Raw genomic sequence first — 18,318 nt, forward strand, 5'->3', positions numbered from 1 at the left:
GTCTGGGAAAAGAAGATGAATAAATCTCGTTTGTAAGGAAAAAGAAAAAAACCCCGATGCTGAAGGTTTGCTGCTCAGAAAATGAAGAGATTCTCATGCTTCGGGTCAGTTCATGTGGGGAAAAAAAAGCTGTGATAGTTGGGGGATGTTGATGGGTGTATCAGTCTACGTGTGAACATAGTAAAGATCAGAGCAGAGATCAGCAGGAGAAAGCCTCTGGTCAGCCAAATTTAAAGAAGAAACCAGCAGACATTGAGAATCAAAATGTCATCTCCCACATCTTGAGTCAGGCTGTGTGTTTACAGCTCAGGGTCTCAGCAGTATTTCATTCCTGCCACTCAAAAACCTCCTGATAGGCTCCATCTGGCAAACATCTGGAGCTTGGTTGGCTACTCTCACTGTGCATTTCATCGTCATTTGTAACACCTACAGTCCATATTTTAGCACATGGTTGACTGGTATCCAGAGCCATATCCAGATATCTGCTCATAAATGGATATGAGAAAAAAAATGCATTGTAGACAATAATAAAAAGATCTGAAAACTCTATGTATTATACATATTGTATAAAAACAGACCATAATTTTTCTTGTCATGTCATGTCATGTTTGATTTTTAGGTTTTGTGACCACAAAATATTCAATCAAAAATAACTATATATATATATATATATATATATATATATATGTGTGTGTGTGTGTGTACTTGTATCTCTGGATAATCCCCAATAGTGTCAACAGTGTGTATAGGGTAGATTGATGCCCGGGGTAAACATTGCCCCCGCTCCAGGCGCAATGTGAATGTATCTGAATATAAATATCCAGCTCTGAACAGGGTTGTCGTCACTGTCACAAACTTTTTCCCCCACCTTTCTCCTACAAAGGTATGAGTTAGAAATTCTTTTTAATCCTGTCTAATCTCACTTGTTACTCCTGGGTCAGGTTTGATCGACAGCCACCGACACTCGCAAGGGTAAAGCTAACATTCAAGGCTTAGTTCAGACACAGAAGGACAAAGCAGGCTATCCCACAGTGCTTCTGGCTGAGGACATGATACTGTGGAGCCGGTTGACCCCTGCTTGTCATAATATCAGCCAACAGCTATGAAACTAAGGCTAAAGGAAGCCATGCTGCGCTTGCCTGGAGCCAACACGCTTAACTGGTGCTGCAGGGGGGGGAGAAAAAAGTGCAAGAGAAAACAAGAGCTTTGGTTTCTCGTTTGACCAGACTATAATTAGAGAGAGAAAAAGATTAAGAATATGGCTGACGATGCCACAAGACACCTACACACCCCACTATCATGCGTGCACATACATCCGCTCAGCTGAGGCCCCTGCAAACCCAGTAGGACGGCCACTAATCCTGCGGCACATTTACAATCTGTGTAATGACAACTTGATACCCCCAGCAGGCCGCGGCGAGCACACACCTCTCTTTATGCTGCTCATGCCTCCCGATGCCCCAACATGTACATGTCAGTGGCAACAGCTGCATCCCGACCCCTCCCTTCCTGCCACACCTGGCCTCAGATCTGCTGACTGGCACTCACACTGTCTCAGCAAGGAGCAGGACTAGGTGTAACATTCGATCTGTGGCCAGTCAAGCCAGAAACGTAAAAGTAAAACTGCCCCCCGGCCTTTTCCCCTCACACTTCCACGAGGTCGCTCACATCAGACCCTCAGCCCCCCCCGACAGTCCTCACTGTGTAAATGAACAGAGGTAGAGCATTGAAGACATCCGCAGTATGTCAGTGTGTCAGTGATACTGAGCTGCGGGCCATTAGCAGCTACAGGGACACAACCGTCCCACCGTCCAAGACTAATCTGCCATCACTAAAAGCCTCAGAAATGCAACCTTATACGGCGCCTATGGGAATATATGCTTCCAATCACTCTCCCCGGGAAGGAATACCTGACATATCTTGTCGCCGCACTCTTTCACCCCCTTTCCCCCGTCCACTCGGTTTACAGTATACACCAGGCACAAGCTCTCGTGGCTCTTTCAAGGCGATCCTTGAGATCAGGCCTCATTTTCCCAGACTCAGAGATTCCACAAGGGGCTCCTACATCAAGCTGTCATGTTGGACTAATGAAAATCTCATTCTACTAAGGGATCCTCTTAAAGCTGCTAAAGGCACATGCTAACCAGGGGATTAGCCCTGTAACGCTAGGGGACTTTAATTTCAGCACCAGTATAAGTCATCACTGTGAGGCACTAACATTGATATATGGTTTAGGACTAGCGTGCGTCGTAAGAGTTTCTGCCGAGACGGGTGTGTTGCACCAGGGATTCAGTTTAGTCTCACAAGAGGGTCAGGATGATTGAGACTGACATGATGAGAGCCTGTAAACAGAACCAGAGGCACTGTAGCCTGAATGTGTCTCTCACAGTCCGGCCTCAGTTTGAGAGCACATGTGGCAAGTTTTCCTTCAGCCGTGGCCTCGCTAAGATGCCCAAAGTATCGTGTGTTGCCATTGAACAGTCATGAGTGCTTGCTTCAAGGAACTTGTTGGTGAGAGAGTCCCCAAACAAATCAATGAGTAACTGTCTGCATACTTAAACAGCTGCTGCCAATGTGCCCCTGAGCAACGGGCTGCTTCCGAGTAGCTGAATGTTAAATGTGGTCAAACCTCAGAAGGCCACTGCAGAGAGAGAGAGAGAGAGAGAGCGAGCGAATGTGCATGCTCAGTGTGTTCTCCCTGAAAAAATAATTCATTAGAAAGTTCAAGATCTGCGATCACATGATCTCGTACAATGGCATTGTGGGAATTATCTTTGCATGTAGTACAATCACCTTGACCGATAATAGATTAATCATGTCGGTGTGTACCAACATGATTAATCGACATGACAAAAACTGCCCCTCACTGTGGTTTATGAACATATATTATTTCAGACATGTAAGCAGAACTGGTCACAAGCTTCTGTGGTCTGTCGGGGCTCTAGGCCTCCACTCAATCCAGCTGTGCTGTTGTGTATCCCTGTGTGTGTGTGTGTGTCCCTTCGTGTTTGTGTTGATCCACTTTTTTTTTTTTTTGGAAAGCTCGCATTCATGTTTTCCACTCACACAGTCATCTTCTTTCAAGCTTTTTGTTGGTTGATTGCAGCCTTTGTTGTGTGTTAGCACTACGCCAAATGTGTGCTGCATCAGTTAAAAAGGGGACCTACCAATGAAATTATTTGACCAAGCAACAACTTTCCATTTCACTCTTGTCTCTCTTCTTCTTCTCCAGGTTTTATCGAGGGGACTACCACATCGACGTCTGCATCAATGACTACCTTGACGTCTACTGTCCGCACTACAGCGGCCCGGTCTCTGACGAGCGAGCCGAGCGCTACATCCTCTACATGGTGAACTACGACGGCTACAGCTCCTGCGACCACACTGCCAAGGGCTTCAAACGCTGGGAGTGCAACAGGCCTCTGTCGCCCAACGGACCGCTCAAGTTCTCTGAGAAGTTCCAGCTCTTCACTCCTTTCTCCTTAGGCTTCGAGTTTCGTCCTGGCAGAGAGTATTATTATATCTGTGAGTATGCATATGCTTCAGGGTAATATTTATTATTTAGCAGTTTTTCTGATACTAACTGAAATGTGCTCGGAATTACTTTTTCTTGATCGCATATTTCTTTTCTATATTTTCATATTTCTTCACATATTTCATCTTTTTTATGTAGGTACTACAACAATCCCTTAATAACTTTTTTTTTTTTAATGAAAAGAAGACTTTTTTTATCAGTACGAAAAAGATAATATATCAGGACTAGTGAAAGAGATGCACAGAGAAAACAAACTCTGCCCAGGTCTCACATCAGAAGATCCATATCGGTTTAATCTCAAAATCTGGCAAAAAGAGAGCAGCAATGTTTGGGTTTTGTTTTGCAAGCTTTTGGAAAAGAGGGCCAAACCAAAACACGAGCCAGAGGGAGCAAAACATTTCTGCTGTTGAGGTCTCGTCTGAAGCATCTTTTGTTGCTAACTGGCTGAGCTCAGCTTTCTCCTCCTCATGAGAAGACAAGGGAAAACAAGCAGCCGGGAAGTCATGTTTTTTTAAATGAAGTCAATGTCCTGAAGGTGCAGAGGAGAGGGACTACATTAGATACAGTGAGCTTCAGGAACTCAGCTGACACTCATGGTCCGAGAATGTTTACAGGTATTAAGAGCAACAGGAACAGGAACAAGAACAAGAATAATAAGGAGTGCAAGCGTCAGAGGAAAATTGGAACAATTTTGACTTTACAAAAAAAGTGACCTACAACATTTAGTTTTCCTTCATGCAGCTGTTCAGCCCCCAGACCCACAGCAGGTCTTTCAATAAAGTGTTTGAAAATCAAAATTTAACCAAAAGCAATACTATCAAACCAGGTTTCAGTATCTAATGGCTGGTTGCTGATTTGAACCTTTGGACTATGATAACAGCTAGAAGGAAAAAAAAAAAACAAAAAACGCTTCATCACGCATTTGTTGATTTTCTTCTATGTCGTCTCTTCTCTGTTTCTTTTTAAACTTTCCGACCTCCACTAGAGGATGAAATGAAGAACATTGTGTTGGTAATGAAAGAGACAGGCGGGTTAAAGAACACAAAAAGGCTCCTCTTTTCTCCTTGCATGTCCTCCAATGCTTTCACCTCTGCCTCACTGATCTCAGATTGTCCAGCAATTGCACATCTGGAATCACAAGCTCATCAAATCTCCTGTCATCCAAGTTTAGCCAGATCTAAACCTTAATATGTTGTAATAATTAGTTTTGTGATGTATTACCCTTCACTGCATATTTCACTGCATGCATTCACTCGATCGCATACGTGACTGTTCGGGAAAAATTGTGGTCTATTGTTAGCCTTGCCAGAAAATTACTGATGTTGTTGCAATCCTCTGGATGTTGATAAGAAAAAGCATAGATTGCCTAATTCTGTTTCAGTTGCTGTGTTGCTCTTGGCTGATACGAAATTGAGTAAGATGATGTTTTTGCTGATTTGAATGATGATTGATCATTCAAAGCGAGAGAGACAATCCATATGGCTTTGTGCAGTTTCAGGCCATATGGACTATCTCTCTGACTCAGATTCATGACTCATCCGTCAGATCATTGTTCACCAAAGACACTTTTCCCTCCTCTGAGGACATGGGATCTGAGCACGGTATGAAATAACAACAAAGACACCTCAGGGAACATACCATGACCTTATAGTCACAACATTTCTCATAATACCAATATTTGTTCTCATTGTGTTGATTTGTGTTCTTGGATCTGGTTCAGGAAGAGTTTTTTTTTTTTTTTTTTAACCATCAAATTCCTCCACGTCCCTCATTCCTCCACGATGGCGTCACCTGCATAATGTTAACAATTCTATAGGTTTGTCTTGTGGCCATTGGTTTTAATTATTGCAATTCCATCTGTTTGGTTTGATGAATGGTTCCAAATAATCAAATATCCATGAGTCTCTGCTGCTGTTACAGTGGAGACAAAGCTACCCAGAATACTTAAACAAAACAATGTAACACAGTTGCTGAATTCATGTAAAACTGATCCAGAATCTGAATGAGCCGATTTAAAACAGATTTTTGTTGTTTCAGCGGAAGCAGAATAAGATGCAACCACAACAATGACATATTCTCATCCCATATGATGATATGTAGTGAAATATATACACAATTCATACACATCCACAGACACAAAGCATTAGAATTCAATAGTCCTGTTCAACAGTTCAATAGTTTCCGGACATGGCCACATTCACAAATAACTAACCTTTGCTAGATTTGCTGAGGGTTTCGTTACAAGGCTGACTCTTTGGTATTTCAGGGTTTTATTACTTAACTGAAATCTTTGTTTATCATAGTAAAAAAAAAATAAATATTGAAGCCGTGGACTTGAAAAATAAAAAACTGCAAAAACTTTTGCAAAGCAAGGATAAAATTTTCCATAAGCCTGAGGGCAGCTTCAGAGTTCATTATAGCATTATAGCTGTAGCATCCTCATTACCGAATGGCTCCATTACACACAGTCATTTAATCCATGGTTAATAAAGAAATGTTGATTAGTGCAGCTTTAAGCCTCTGAATCTTTCACTAGGTGTCTACAAAGTGTAATCCTTAGCTTTAGCTCACCAGTAGCAGTGCACTAACAAAATTTTGTCTGAGTCACTGAATGTTTTGAACCAAAAAAGTTTTTATGTCCAGAGACTTTATCCTTGACTCAAAGAACAAGATATTTTATAATGCAGCTGGCTGACTTTTGTACCGGAGTTTGATGTCCAGCCAAGCCTTAAGGCACTCCAACTGTCTTAATGCTGAACACTGTCTGTGCAGAAAACAAGGACTGCCATGACAGTTTCTTTCATTTGGAATCTATAAATGCATATTTAGGCAGGAAGGAAAAAGTATTGGAGCACTACTGCAAAACATATTTTTCCAGATGGTTCCTTGTTTTTCTTCCCATCAACATCATCCAGATCCCCAAACTCTGGCAGAATTACAGTTAATACTGGATGTTGTATCAGCTGCTGGTATCAGTGTCAAATTGCATGTTAACAGTATCTTGCTGTAGCAAAGCCTGACAATAGCTGAGGGTAAATACCTGTGTTCTACAGATAATATGGTTTAGAAATCTGTTGAGTGGCCATGTAAATGACATGGAAAAGGGGCTTCATGCCTGCTTGTCTCAGTGAAGACAGACCCTCCTTTGTCCTTCTTTGCGGTGATTGTCATTTGCCCCAGGCAAGGGGGGGGGTTGGAGGCGGGGCCACGTCAAATAGATGACACCTGCAGTCGGCTACAGGCCTGCATGTCTGGCAGACAGACAGACACCCGGGGGAAAGCCTGGTGTGGGATCAGTGCTGCGGCTGGTCCTAGAAGGTCAAAGGTCACAAAGATGACGAAGGCTGCACAGCAAGCTTCTCATGGCCTTAGAGGGCGAGTTAGGGTTGTTTTTCTAATAGAGCTGCAGTAGAGCGGGGGAAGCCTGATCCTAATCTCAGGGGATAGAAATCCAATTTTCAGAGGAGACAGTTGAGAGTCTGGCTCTCCCCGTGTGAGAGGGATGACTGTCTCCCTGTAAAGCCCTCACGCTTCAAACGCCTGGGTCCCACTTCGTACAGCCAGCGCAGATCTATATTGATAATGACATGAGGGCACAGTACTCTGACAGTTTCCCTTTAGCTTCTCGCAGCTGAAGTGAAGACAAAGGGCTTTGTTCACCAAGATGAAGCTAACATAAAAAAAAAGCAAAACACTGGACCCTACGCTAGGCTATTTATGTCAGAATGTGTCTAATTCACAGTTACACTAAATCCTTGCCCGACATGCCATCCCTGCCTATTACGTTGCTGGTGATGATTGAAAGATCACAGGTTCAGCAGCACCAGACTTCTACTTGCATCGTGTCTTTCGGTTTAGCGTGTAACCGTGAGGTTTGCCATCGCCCCATCGTCATGATGAGGCAGCATAAAGACGACCTGACTGACAGTCTGAGTCTAGAGTTGCAGGCAGAGCTGGAGTCACAGTTACAGTGAATCCCGACTGTGTTGCTCCAGGACAGAAAACCCAGACTCTGACCTCAGCGGTAGACATCGGAGGGAGGAAGAGACAGTTGGATAATAGTGTGGGTTGATAGTACGGGTAGAAAGAGAGATGGTGAGAAAGTATGATAACAGAAAAACTGTCAGAAGAAAGGCTAAGAAAGACACATTTTAGTGTCATTCCCAAACAAGCAAACAAACAAAACTGTCAATAATAAGCAGGAGATTATGGATTGAAGAATTTCCCTGGGGACTAACATAATAATAATCCCAAATAACCAAAATGTATTATGACCATGTCCTCAGACAAACCTATTAAGAATACCAAATAAAATCTGATAATCTGAAAGAGATATAATAAGGTCTGTTATATATAACCTGCACGTTTCATTATTCTCTTTATACTGTGGTCACAACAAGAGCAGCTGTGATTTATTCCTCTGGATGCCGAAGCAGTTTTATACTTTCAATTTCCCCTTTTACAACCTGAAAAAAACAATTGAAGTTGCTGTTCTGCCACTTTATCACTTGTATTTCTCTTTCTGAGGTGCAGAGCAACACCACAACTTATTTTTAGTTCCTACAGTCGACAGATTCACCTCAAACACCTGCAAAAAGTCTGAGAGCTGCACATGTGGCAATTTCCAATTCCTCTTATTTTTCATCATGTCATCTGTAATGTGATTCACTGTGATGTCTTCAACTTCTTCTGGGATGTTAGGTGTAATAAGTCATACATGAAAATATTGAGAATAACGTGTGTCATAATGGCTGATTACTGTGATCTCAATATTTTTCCATCTCACACATGTAGCAAGTTTTCGCCGTTTTTGTTTCAGTAAGGCGTTAACTTCAACAAGAGCGACGTCAACAGTGGGACATGTGCACAGGCAGACAATAAAATAAACTCACAGTTTATGAAGAGTTCAACATAAATGATTGTTTTGTAGAATTGCAAAAATGGGTAAAAAGAAAAAACAGTACCAGAAGGCTAAAGATTGATTATTAGAAGAAGTAAATCTGCCTGTTAGCTCAGAGGGCTGAGTGAGTTGTTAGCTGATGGGCAGATTTCATGAAGGCAGAAGATGGTTTGCAGGAATAAACGGCAGTTTTAAGGTCAGACGGCTTCACAGTGTCGCTGTGTGTTTTAGGCTGTTTGATGAATGAGCCCCAGTGTTTGACATGCGTTTCAGGTTTCACTGAAGGAATGGGTGACAGCTGATGGCTCTGGATGGAAATTGTGTCACGTTGATATGCTTATAAATTTCCAGAGAGAAAAAAATTAAGCAGTCTCAGTTTGTCAGGAGTGAAGCTTGTGTAATGTACATGCTAACGTGACAAATGCAATAACAAGCAGCACGCCAGTGCTCTGAGCTTGTGCAGCAGGCAAACTCATACTAACATTATTCTTTGCAGTTGAACCTGCTGCTGTCAGTTAATGTTTTTGGTCCTTTTTTTTCTACTACGGTAATGTGACACATCCTCAGTTCTTTGTAAACAGGAAATGCAATTGGAATCATCATAGCTATGGTTACCATGAGTTTTATGCATCTCAATCACTGATTTAGTGACTGGTCTTATGTATTGGAAAGAAATCGGGACAACTGCCTGAATTATCTAGAATATTTTGGGGTGCTTCCTTTTGATAGTTAAATGATTATCCATTTAATGATCATTAAGTAAAATTTCTGGTGAGTTGCAGCTGTAATCTGAATCCTTTCGCTAGATTAAAAATTTATTCCAGACCACAGTTTCTGTCATCCAGTCGTAAATCCTGATACAGCTGAAGATATAACAACAGTCAATGAAACAGATAAGGAAGGGAAGATAAAGGGAGAAGCAGAAAGAGTTTTGGTCAGTGCAGTTCAGAGGCAGAAACTGAGACAGTGAGCTCTTCCGCCTGTTCCCGCCACTGTCAGAGTGTGAGGTAAGTTACTCGATACCCGCTGACACAGAAGCAGCATGACTGACACAGTGTCTCTATCGTTAATTCCTCTCTCTGCTGCTTCACTTTCAATATTCCTCCCATGGCAGAGTGTTAAAGATGATTTTTATCCCCTCCTGCAGCCGCACGGCATCTGATAAAGTGACTTTTGAAATAAGAGCCCGAGCCATTGCAACAGTGGAAACACTGACATAGTTTGCTTTTATCTGGAATTCACTGCCGGCCCTGAATCCATTACACAAAACGTCTGGGTGAAAGGATAGAGGAGTGTCTGTGGACAAACAGACACGTCTGCGCACAGATGCACATACTAGGGCAACCACAACCACATACGTGCATGCATGCATACCCGACACACAGTGGCAAACATCCCAACACATTTGACGTTGTGTGTGAAGAAGTTAGAAGGAAAGGTCAGAGTATCAATGCCCGTGAGGAAAAGGGTAAAAGAAAATCAGCTGCGGGTCAAAGATAAGGCCATAGAGAACATGAAAATATTCTCTGACAAAAGTGAAAACTGAAGTTCATTCGTCACAGTTGGAGACACCCTCAGCACTCAATTAGCAACGTGGTCCCCGGCACTACTTGAAAACTAATTAGTTTTGTTAGCGCTGCAAAACAATCACATCAACTCAGAAAAATGTTTTTTAATCTTTGCCTTTCACAATCAGGAAACAGAGGAAATGAGATTTTGTAGGTGAGCATAACAGCGTGCCACACATCTACAGAAATGGCTGCCCCTGGCTAAATTAGACACGGAAATATGAGGGTGACATTGACTTGTTTCCTATCAGATATATGAGGCAGAAACACTTTACATCAAGATCAGACGAACGTTCAGACAGCAAGATAAATCAAGATACAGCTCCTCAGACTGTATTGAAAGGACGCTGCAGTGGAATTCCTGCGACGAGAAAAAAAACAACCAACCTTGTCATATTCTCCATCGCTGCTGATGTTTATGAATGAAGGTAGAGTTCGCAGAGTCGATAGGTTTCTATCGTATTTGGATGTGAATGGAAATTATTGAGAGGGTTTGCAGAACCAGGACACTTGATGCGATACAACAGGATTTGAACAGTTTGTTACTAATACCCCACACCTGCCTGGGAAGCCCTGGGGGGGGGGCTCGCCGGGCTGAAACTGTGTAGCATGAATCATGCAATAGCTACAGTCTGTTACAGTTTTAATATAAACAATCTAATATTGCACTATGGAATGTGCATATAAATAACACTTTTGTTGGTCAGGTGGGTCATACTTGGGTGGCCTGAAAGACGTATAAATAAAATGTATTATTATTATTACTGTTCATTTGAAAGGCTCTCTCTCGCTCTGTATTCTGATTGTGTCATCCTCATTGATGGCTCATCAGGATGTTGGCCTGGTGGCAGGGTGAACATACATATCTCTGTTTTATAAATGGGTTTTTCTACACAAAACATAAAAGGTGCTCAACTTTGGGGTCTTGGACCCACTTTGGTATTGATGGGTTTCAATTTTTTGATTGTCACGCTGTGAAAATATCTGACTTTCAGAATTGATTCCAAAGCCCACGTTTTGCAATTGTTTACCTTAAAAAAATGTAAATGTTTTTTCCTTCATGAGGCACATTTTACCTTTTTAATCAAAACTTTGATGCCCCAGCAAACATCATAAAGTGATGGAGAGGGAGCGTCCTATGGCAATGAGGCAATATTCTGAGGATGTGGACTAAACAATATAAAATCCCATTTTTATGCAACATTGTTTTTGATCAAAGCGGATATGGTGCAATGCTGGCACAGAATGGTTAATTTGTGTTTGTACTCAAAGCATTTTCTTTTATTTTGTACTTAAGTGGAAAGTGGAAGTGAAGTCAATTTTTGTCAGGTGAAAATGTTTTAAGTGCAGTAAAATGGTTTTGTTTTCAGCGACGGTGGAATTGTCATGATCTGATTGTTGAGCAAAGATAATCCAGAAAACAGTGCCAGTCATTTCTGCCTATTATCATGCACACAGAGATTAGATCATGCATAGCTTTTAGAAATGGAAAAGTGTGTGTTAATGTGTCTAATGTGCTCACTTGTTCCACAGCCTCTATCACTGACGACAAGGGAAGACGGAGCTGCCTTCGACTCAAAGTCTTCGTCAGGCCTCAAAGTGAGTCATGGGATCGTTGTGTTTGTCCTGTCCAGATTTCCATGCTGCCAGGCATCATCATGTGATCGGGCTGCGTGACGTTTGAATTGTCTAATCTTCACATCTCCTCTCCCCTCTTTGTTTTCCAAAGACAATTGTGTGAAAAACACTGGGAGCGTGCAGGAAGGGGTCGATTTTGAGGACAACAGTCACAACTCTCTTGAACCCAGAGGTTGGTGGGATTACATAGCACGGAGTGTGTGTGTGTGTTAGAGATTAAACTGTCCTGGTGTATCTGCTGATAATTCTCTTTTCTTTTCATTTCCTTCTGAAGATTGATGAATACTTCTTAAAAAGTTGAATGTAACAAAGTGCTGCAGGGATGAGTTCATTTGTATGCTAACCCGCGTTAGTCTCACCTTGGTTCGCTCCACTAAAAGTCAGGGGGACTTTGACCCAGGTTTTCCATTAGATCTGTGGCAAAGTTTATGAAAGTGAGGATTTTGTTCTTAAATGAATGCCACTTTCATATTTGCAGCTAAATGGGCCATCCAGGAGTAGAAAGCTAATGTGAGACTATAAAGCACTGATGTGATGACATTTAAAAATCCACGCCAGCATGTTAGTGTTTTAGAAAAAAAACATGGAAATGTTTAACCTGAATTAAAAAAAAACAAACATACTTCAGGGCAAGAGAACCGCTGCTGCTGAGTTTTTGAGTAAAAAAAAAAAAAAAGAAATGTTGGAGATGGCATTAACATTTCACCGTGCTCCTGAAATACTATAGCTTTATTTTACTAAAAGGTATTGCTGCCAGGTTTTGAATCTTTGCTGCATGTCATCCACTCACGCCCCACAGCTGCTTTTATAAAGGACATCTACCCCAACAAATAAGAGTAAAAATGGCCACAGTGTGCAATGTGCGCTATACCGTAGACGCTAAGGGAAGTCTACTTGGGCATGACTGCTGATAACCGAACTCCAATGTGAACTGGCTCATGCATCAGCCGTACATCTCACATTTGGTTACCTAATTGAACTGCCTCTAGTGCGTGTCAGCATTTTTGTTGGGGTTTTATTTTTGTCAACAGTTCGTAGGGTTTTGCTTGTGCAACATAGCTGCATTAACACACCTTGGGGTACACATTTGCTCTGGACCCCCCATTGACCCTCTGTTTGTGAGGGTACAGTTTGACATTTTGGGAAATAAGCTTATTTACTTTTCTGCTGAGTCTGCCAAACAAACACAAAGCGGCAGCCGGGAGACAGTTAAAGGGAAACTGAGAGAGACAGTTTGCCTTTCCACCTAGCAGCACCTCTAAATGTCTCTAATTCACCTTAAACTAAATTGTATTTAGCTCCATATAAATCTCAACACAGGCCCCTGGGTTTGGATGCATTATCTGAATAACTGAAAGGGGTATGTTAGAGCCGGTGCTGAGTGCTGAATTGCTCTTTAAGGCCCTTTTCATTTCAGTTTATACTCAGCTTTAGGGGTGCATATTCCCAGCCAAAGTATTAAGCAGTTATTCAATTTACCACAAACCAACTGACACATGATTAATATAAAGGTGCAGGACCAGGGGGCTGTTGCAGGCTTCTCCTGGGTTGGTAATCCAGCTTTGTTGTCTGTGCTCATTTACTGCTGTGCTGGATGAACAGTCCTCCGCACAGTGTCTGATTTGCTCAATGTTTTAACTCACACAGAGAGTGATGATATTTTCCATGTCTCGCCCCTCAGACGGCATCAGTCACGAGTCACCAGAGCCAGCTCGGAGGAATGTCAATTCAGCCACTTGGTGCCAGACCTCAGTTCTCCTGCACAGCTCCGCCCTCATACTCCTGGTTTCCATCTTGTCTTTATAGCCAAGTGTGTGGAATCCAACACCACCACCACCCCCCCGCCCGCCCCACCCCCACCCCCACCCCTAGCCTGGAATGGACTGTCCTGATTGGACCACATGCCGCCCTACCCTAAAACCCTTCCCCTGAAGGAGCACTTTTTAAAAAAAAAAGAAAGAAAGAAAGAAAGAAAAAAACATTGACAATCTCTCTCAGTGAAAAGAGAGAAGGAGGGACTTCAGCGCTGAAGCCTCTGTTGTCTTTTTTTTTTTTTTTACTTTGGAAAATGCCAACAAGTGTGATTCTTGACCTTAGGGAGGGCACCAATGACCGAGCCCTCCACCATCACCCCCTGAGATAATAGGGTCTCTACTGGTCGCTGCAGATATTACACATTGATTTGTGTTTATAAGCAAAGCACACATACATGCTTTTATGCATATACACATTACATTGAAAACAAGCTACACAATCATTACACTCTTTAGCTCGAATGGCAAAGAAGCACAGCAGGATCCCTCAAACGTTTACAGACTTTTAACATCTTTGTGTTCAGGAACATCTTGTAACACCCCGACATGTAACATAATTAAATCTTACTTCAAAGTGGGAAAAAAAAGGTTTCAGTGAAGATCTGGGAGCAACTTATCACATCACAGGCCAACGGAAAGGAAAACATGAGGGATGTTGTTGCTAGGAGACTGCTGCCGAGGGCAAGTGGAGTAACACGACAGGCCTTTGATGACCTTCCTCTCAGGTTAAAAAGGATGCATCATCTCAGACTGTGGAGGACCCTTGGTGAGAGTAAAAAAAGAAGAAGAAAAAGAAAATTTTAAAGAGGCAGCCATCTTTTAGTGTTTGGATAGAGGCAATTTAATGGTTGAATAATGTATGTGTTTTTTAATAAATCACATAATGCAATTGTAGCAGTCAACACGAGTTGTACAGTAAAATATTTGAGAGGAGCTTAGAAGTCAACATGGTATTTTGTCGGGCAAAATGTATTTTCCTATTTATTGTGAAGTCCTCGTGCTTTTTTCTGTTCTGGTTTAATCTGTAAGTACAGTAGAAAGGCAATAAAAAAAGGACCCTTCTCATTAAAGTTAGTTCAGATTACACAGTTCATTTGATACAATCATACAGTAAAACTGAGAGCAGTCTATGTATCTGTTTGGAAGGACTGCTGATGATGGTTTCAAATTGTCCACGAAAAAAAAAGTCTGATGTGCTATCAGGGTGTATAAAGCATAGAATATTTGTGTTTCGATTTTTGTAATTAACGAATGTCACAAACGTAGTTTTACTATTACACTATTGCTTTTGTGAATCACTGTCATAACATGACTATTGTATATAGAGAGGCAAATTTCCTACAAAGTTCAGGGATGTGTCCATGCTTAACATGAGGTAAAAAATTACTTGTCTTTTTCTTTTCTTTTTTTTTTTTTTCCCCCTTTGCTTTCTCAATCGAGGTGCGTATGCTTCCTCGAATAAAGCAGCACAAGTTTTCTGTGGCTAAAGATGTTTCCGTGAGACAGTGACTGAGTTACAGAGCAGGTGGTAGTAGTATGCATGTGTGTGTCTGGGGTTGTGTGGATTCGGTTGCATTCTTTGATATTGTGTCAAGTGGCATCTGTAGAGAAAATACACCAGGGGCACCCTTGTACCAGTTATTTCAGGAATGAAAAATCGACCACCAGGAGAGATGGAATAAACAGAGCGAGGTGTCCTGGTCTCTCTGGAGCAAACTGAAACTCTATCACCTTTGGACCTGAGAGGGGAAAAAAGTGAACTGTGAAGCACTGTAGCGCTCCTGCCTAGATCAATATGCATGTTCCATATTTTAATTTGTTATTTTTCTTTTGTGTGCGGTAAACATATCTTTTCCACGTGTCAGTTGCTGCAGAACTGTTACCTTCGCACGCACTCACTGCCAAATGGAATCAGCCCTGCTAGGTTCACAGCTGAAACAGAAGCCTTGTAGCTCATTTGGTTCAGTGCAAAGGCATACAGGGCCACTTCAGGGGAAAAACATATCAGACTTCTATAAGATAATACATAATAAGACTTGTCACAATGAGAATTATTCAAGAAATGAAATAATATTTCAGAGAATAAAATTAGGATATTAGCAAATTGATCACAATTTAAGAGAAAGCTCTGGGACCAAATTTTCTAATAATAATTATAATTAACAAATGAAATTGTAATTTTATGTATAATTATAATTTTATAAGTATAAATATGAGTATAAAGTTACACAAAAGAATATTATGATGCTTCAATTTTAATTTATAATAAATAGTAAAATTAAGTTATAATTTTATAAGAAATCGTCAATATTGCAAGAATGAAATAGAATAAAATAGTCCCCTTGACAGTGGCCCGAATACTCTGTCACAGAAGCGAGACTGCTTCGTGTCAGGGAGGTCAAGCCCAAATTGCTGAATATATGTTGTCGTTATGGTTGATTTTCAGACAGAGCTACAGAAGAGATGGAAAATGGGTGAAATTAGTCCAGTGCCTCTAAAATCATAACTCTCCCACTCGTGTTACAGATAGTTCCATGAAATTACAAAACTATGCCTTATTATTTATTTCTCTCAAATCTGCAGCACTAACGGTGCTATATAGAAGTTATTGCTACGTCGCCACTTGAAGCATTAATGGCTGTCTTGAAGAAGCACTAGGTTCTTGTGAAGGGCTGTTTCCAGCAGCGTAAAGCAACACCAACGTTAGCTCCTGTTGTCACCCTGTTCCTACCACCTCATTCTCTACTTAAGTTTTAATGCTATATAGCCAGCCGCGGTCTGCTAAGACTATACTACAGTGATAGTGAGTTTTTGTACACTCATAAACACAACGATAGCTGAAGCTCTTGGTGACCTGTTACCTGTTAGTGCTAATGTATCAATAGCAAAAATGTACAGATAGAACCTTTAATGCATTCGACTTTCGGTCCTCTTGTATTGCTAATGAATTCCTTTGAACTACTATCTGATTTGCACTTATCCTGCCTGTTTCCCAGACAAAAACCTAAAAGTCACTGATATAACTCAATATGAAATTTACAACAAAATGTAATTAAATCTCGGCTGAAAGTCCTGGGGAAAAAAAGAACAGCAAGTGAAAGCATTGAACTATTAGATTTTTCTTCCCCAAGAATTCACGATTGCAGGGTTAATAAATAAATAATAGCCTGCAAGTTAAGAAGAATTGCATTCAGCATTTAGCTAATATGAGAATAAGCATAAATTTGGGAGCACATGGTAGTACTTCCTCGAAAAACTTCTCCTCCTCACACTTTTCAGCCACCATACATTTTGGTTTGGTCAACAATAGAAGTCAGCTGTCACTGAAATCTTTTCCTTTAGCCATGCCACAATGACAAAAACCAATCAATTAGTTTTGTGGGTACTGTGTATCCAGCAATTAGCCTGTTGTAAGATACGCTGTTAGATACTTTCTCTTTTTTTCACACCTCTATTAAAGGGCGATTTAACTGACACATTAATGTTCTTAGCAAGAAAACGAGTCAATGTTTGTAATAAGAAATGCTTTATTTCATTTTATATGTCTTTTATATGAAATCAAAAACAAAACAGGATCAACTTTGCACCCGCTATGGATACATTTGTATCAAACATGCAGTTTGGTCGGGTAACAATCACGAATCAAAGGGCCTGAAGAAAGAACAGATGGACCTCCAAGAGCTTGAAAATCCATTTTCTCTCCTTTTTAAAAAAAAAAAAAAAACCACGCAAAAAAAAAAAAACAAAAACAAAAAAGAAGAAAACAGCTTTTGTTCATTGTATTGTTGCATCCAAAGTGGCTTCAAGGTGCAGTATGATCTTTGTTTCCATTTGTGGTCTCTCGCTAATCTTCACCTCCAGCTGTTGCGGTTAAGAATCTGTTGCTGTGACGATGTTGCAGGATTCAGATGATGAGATGCAACTGACTTCTCTTGGTGTAAGACGCTCAATGTGTTTGTTTGTTGCGGCAGGAGAACGTCTGTTTTCCACATCGAATTTTGATGTTTCAAGTTGTTTGAACAAACTCTGCTACAAGGATGGCGACTAATGAGCTCTGAGGACTTCTTCTTCACCTGACTATGGTACCATGTAGCCTGACGCTAACACCGCTGTGTCTCTGGCTTGCAGCATCTGTTTTACATCCTCTGTATTTTGGGATGTGTGTCTAGCATTGGAGATGTTTTGTTACTTTAGCCACAACTGTGTTTTTTTTTTTTTTTTTGGTTTGTTTTTTGTTTGTTTTTTTTTTTTTTGCTTGTTTATTTTTTTTTTCCCAAACATGTCATGGATGTGCCACAAAACTGCACATTTCTTTTAACATGGTAGTTCCTGTACCTTGTGCCTATATGAGCCCCATCTCCTCCTGTACTCATCTAAACTCTTCTAATGTCTGTTTCCTGCTCAGTCCCTCACTAGACTTTTCTACAAAAAGGCCATTTCTTTGTAAATACACGTGTTGGAGCAGCTATGACTAAACAAACAACAAAAAAGATTTAATAAATATTCCTTTGTCGTTGTAATTAGCATGTCTGGTTTGTTTTATTAATAGTCATGTAAATGAGTGACAGTTTGTGAAATGGAACGAACATCAAAAAGGCGTGAAGGCTGCGTCGGAGCAGCTTGAGCGAATGCTAGATGTTTGTCTTGGTTGTCATTCGATGCATAATCGCGCAGGCTGAGTCCGGGAGAAGTGGGTGAACAGCTGTTTCTCTATAATCTGGAGGTAATTCACAGGCTGAAAAAACAAAAACAGAAACAGCTTCAATTAATCTTGCGGGAATGTGCAGCGCTTCAGGGAGCTCTGCCAAGAAAACTCTGTCTCACACGCTCTCTAGCTCCTGCTGTCTGCTTCAATTTCTCACT

General features: G+C 41.1%; 1 protein-coding gene across 1 annotated transcript in view; it reads left to right on the forward strand.

Moving 5' to 3' along the window:
* The window catches only part of LOC115052110 (ephrin-A5b-like), a 70,963-nt gene extending 52,982 nt beyond the window's left edge, over window positions 1-17,981 (forward strand). Inside the window, exons 2-5 of the mRNA XM_029516035.1 lie at window positions 3,233-3,525; window positions 11,537-11,602; window positions 11,733-11,813; window positions 13,323-17,981. Of these exons, the coding sequence (XP_029371895.1) occupies window positions 3,233-3,525; window positions 11,537-11,602; window positions 11,733-11,813; window positions 13,323-13,447 (565 nt within the window). The 3' untranslated portion in view covers window positions 13,448-17,981. The remainder of the gene's footprint in view (window positions 1-3,232; window positions 3,526-11,536; window positions 11,603-11,732; window positions 11,814-13,322) is intronic.
* Window positions 17,982-18,318: the final 337 nt, after the last annotated feature.

This window comes from Echeneis naucrates, chromosome 12 (assembly GCF_900963305.1).
Source record: "Echeneis naucrates chromosome 12, fEcheNa1.1, whole genome shotgun sequence".
Lineage (NCBI taxonomy): Eukaryota > Metazoa > Chordata > Actinopteri > Carangiformes > Echeneidae > Echeneis > Echeneis naucrates.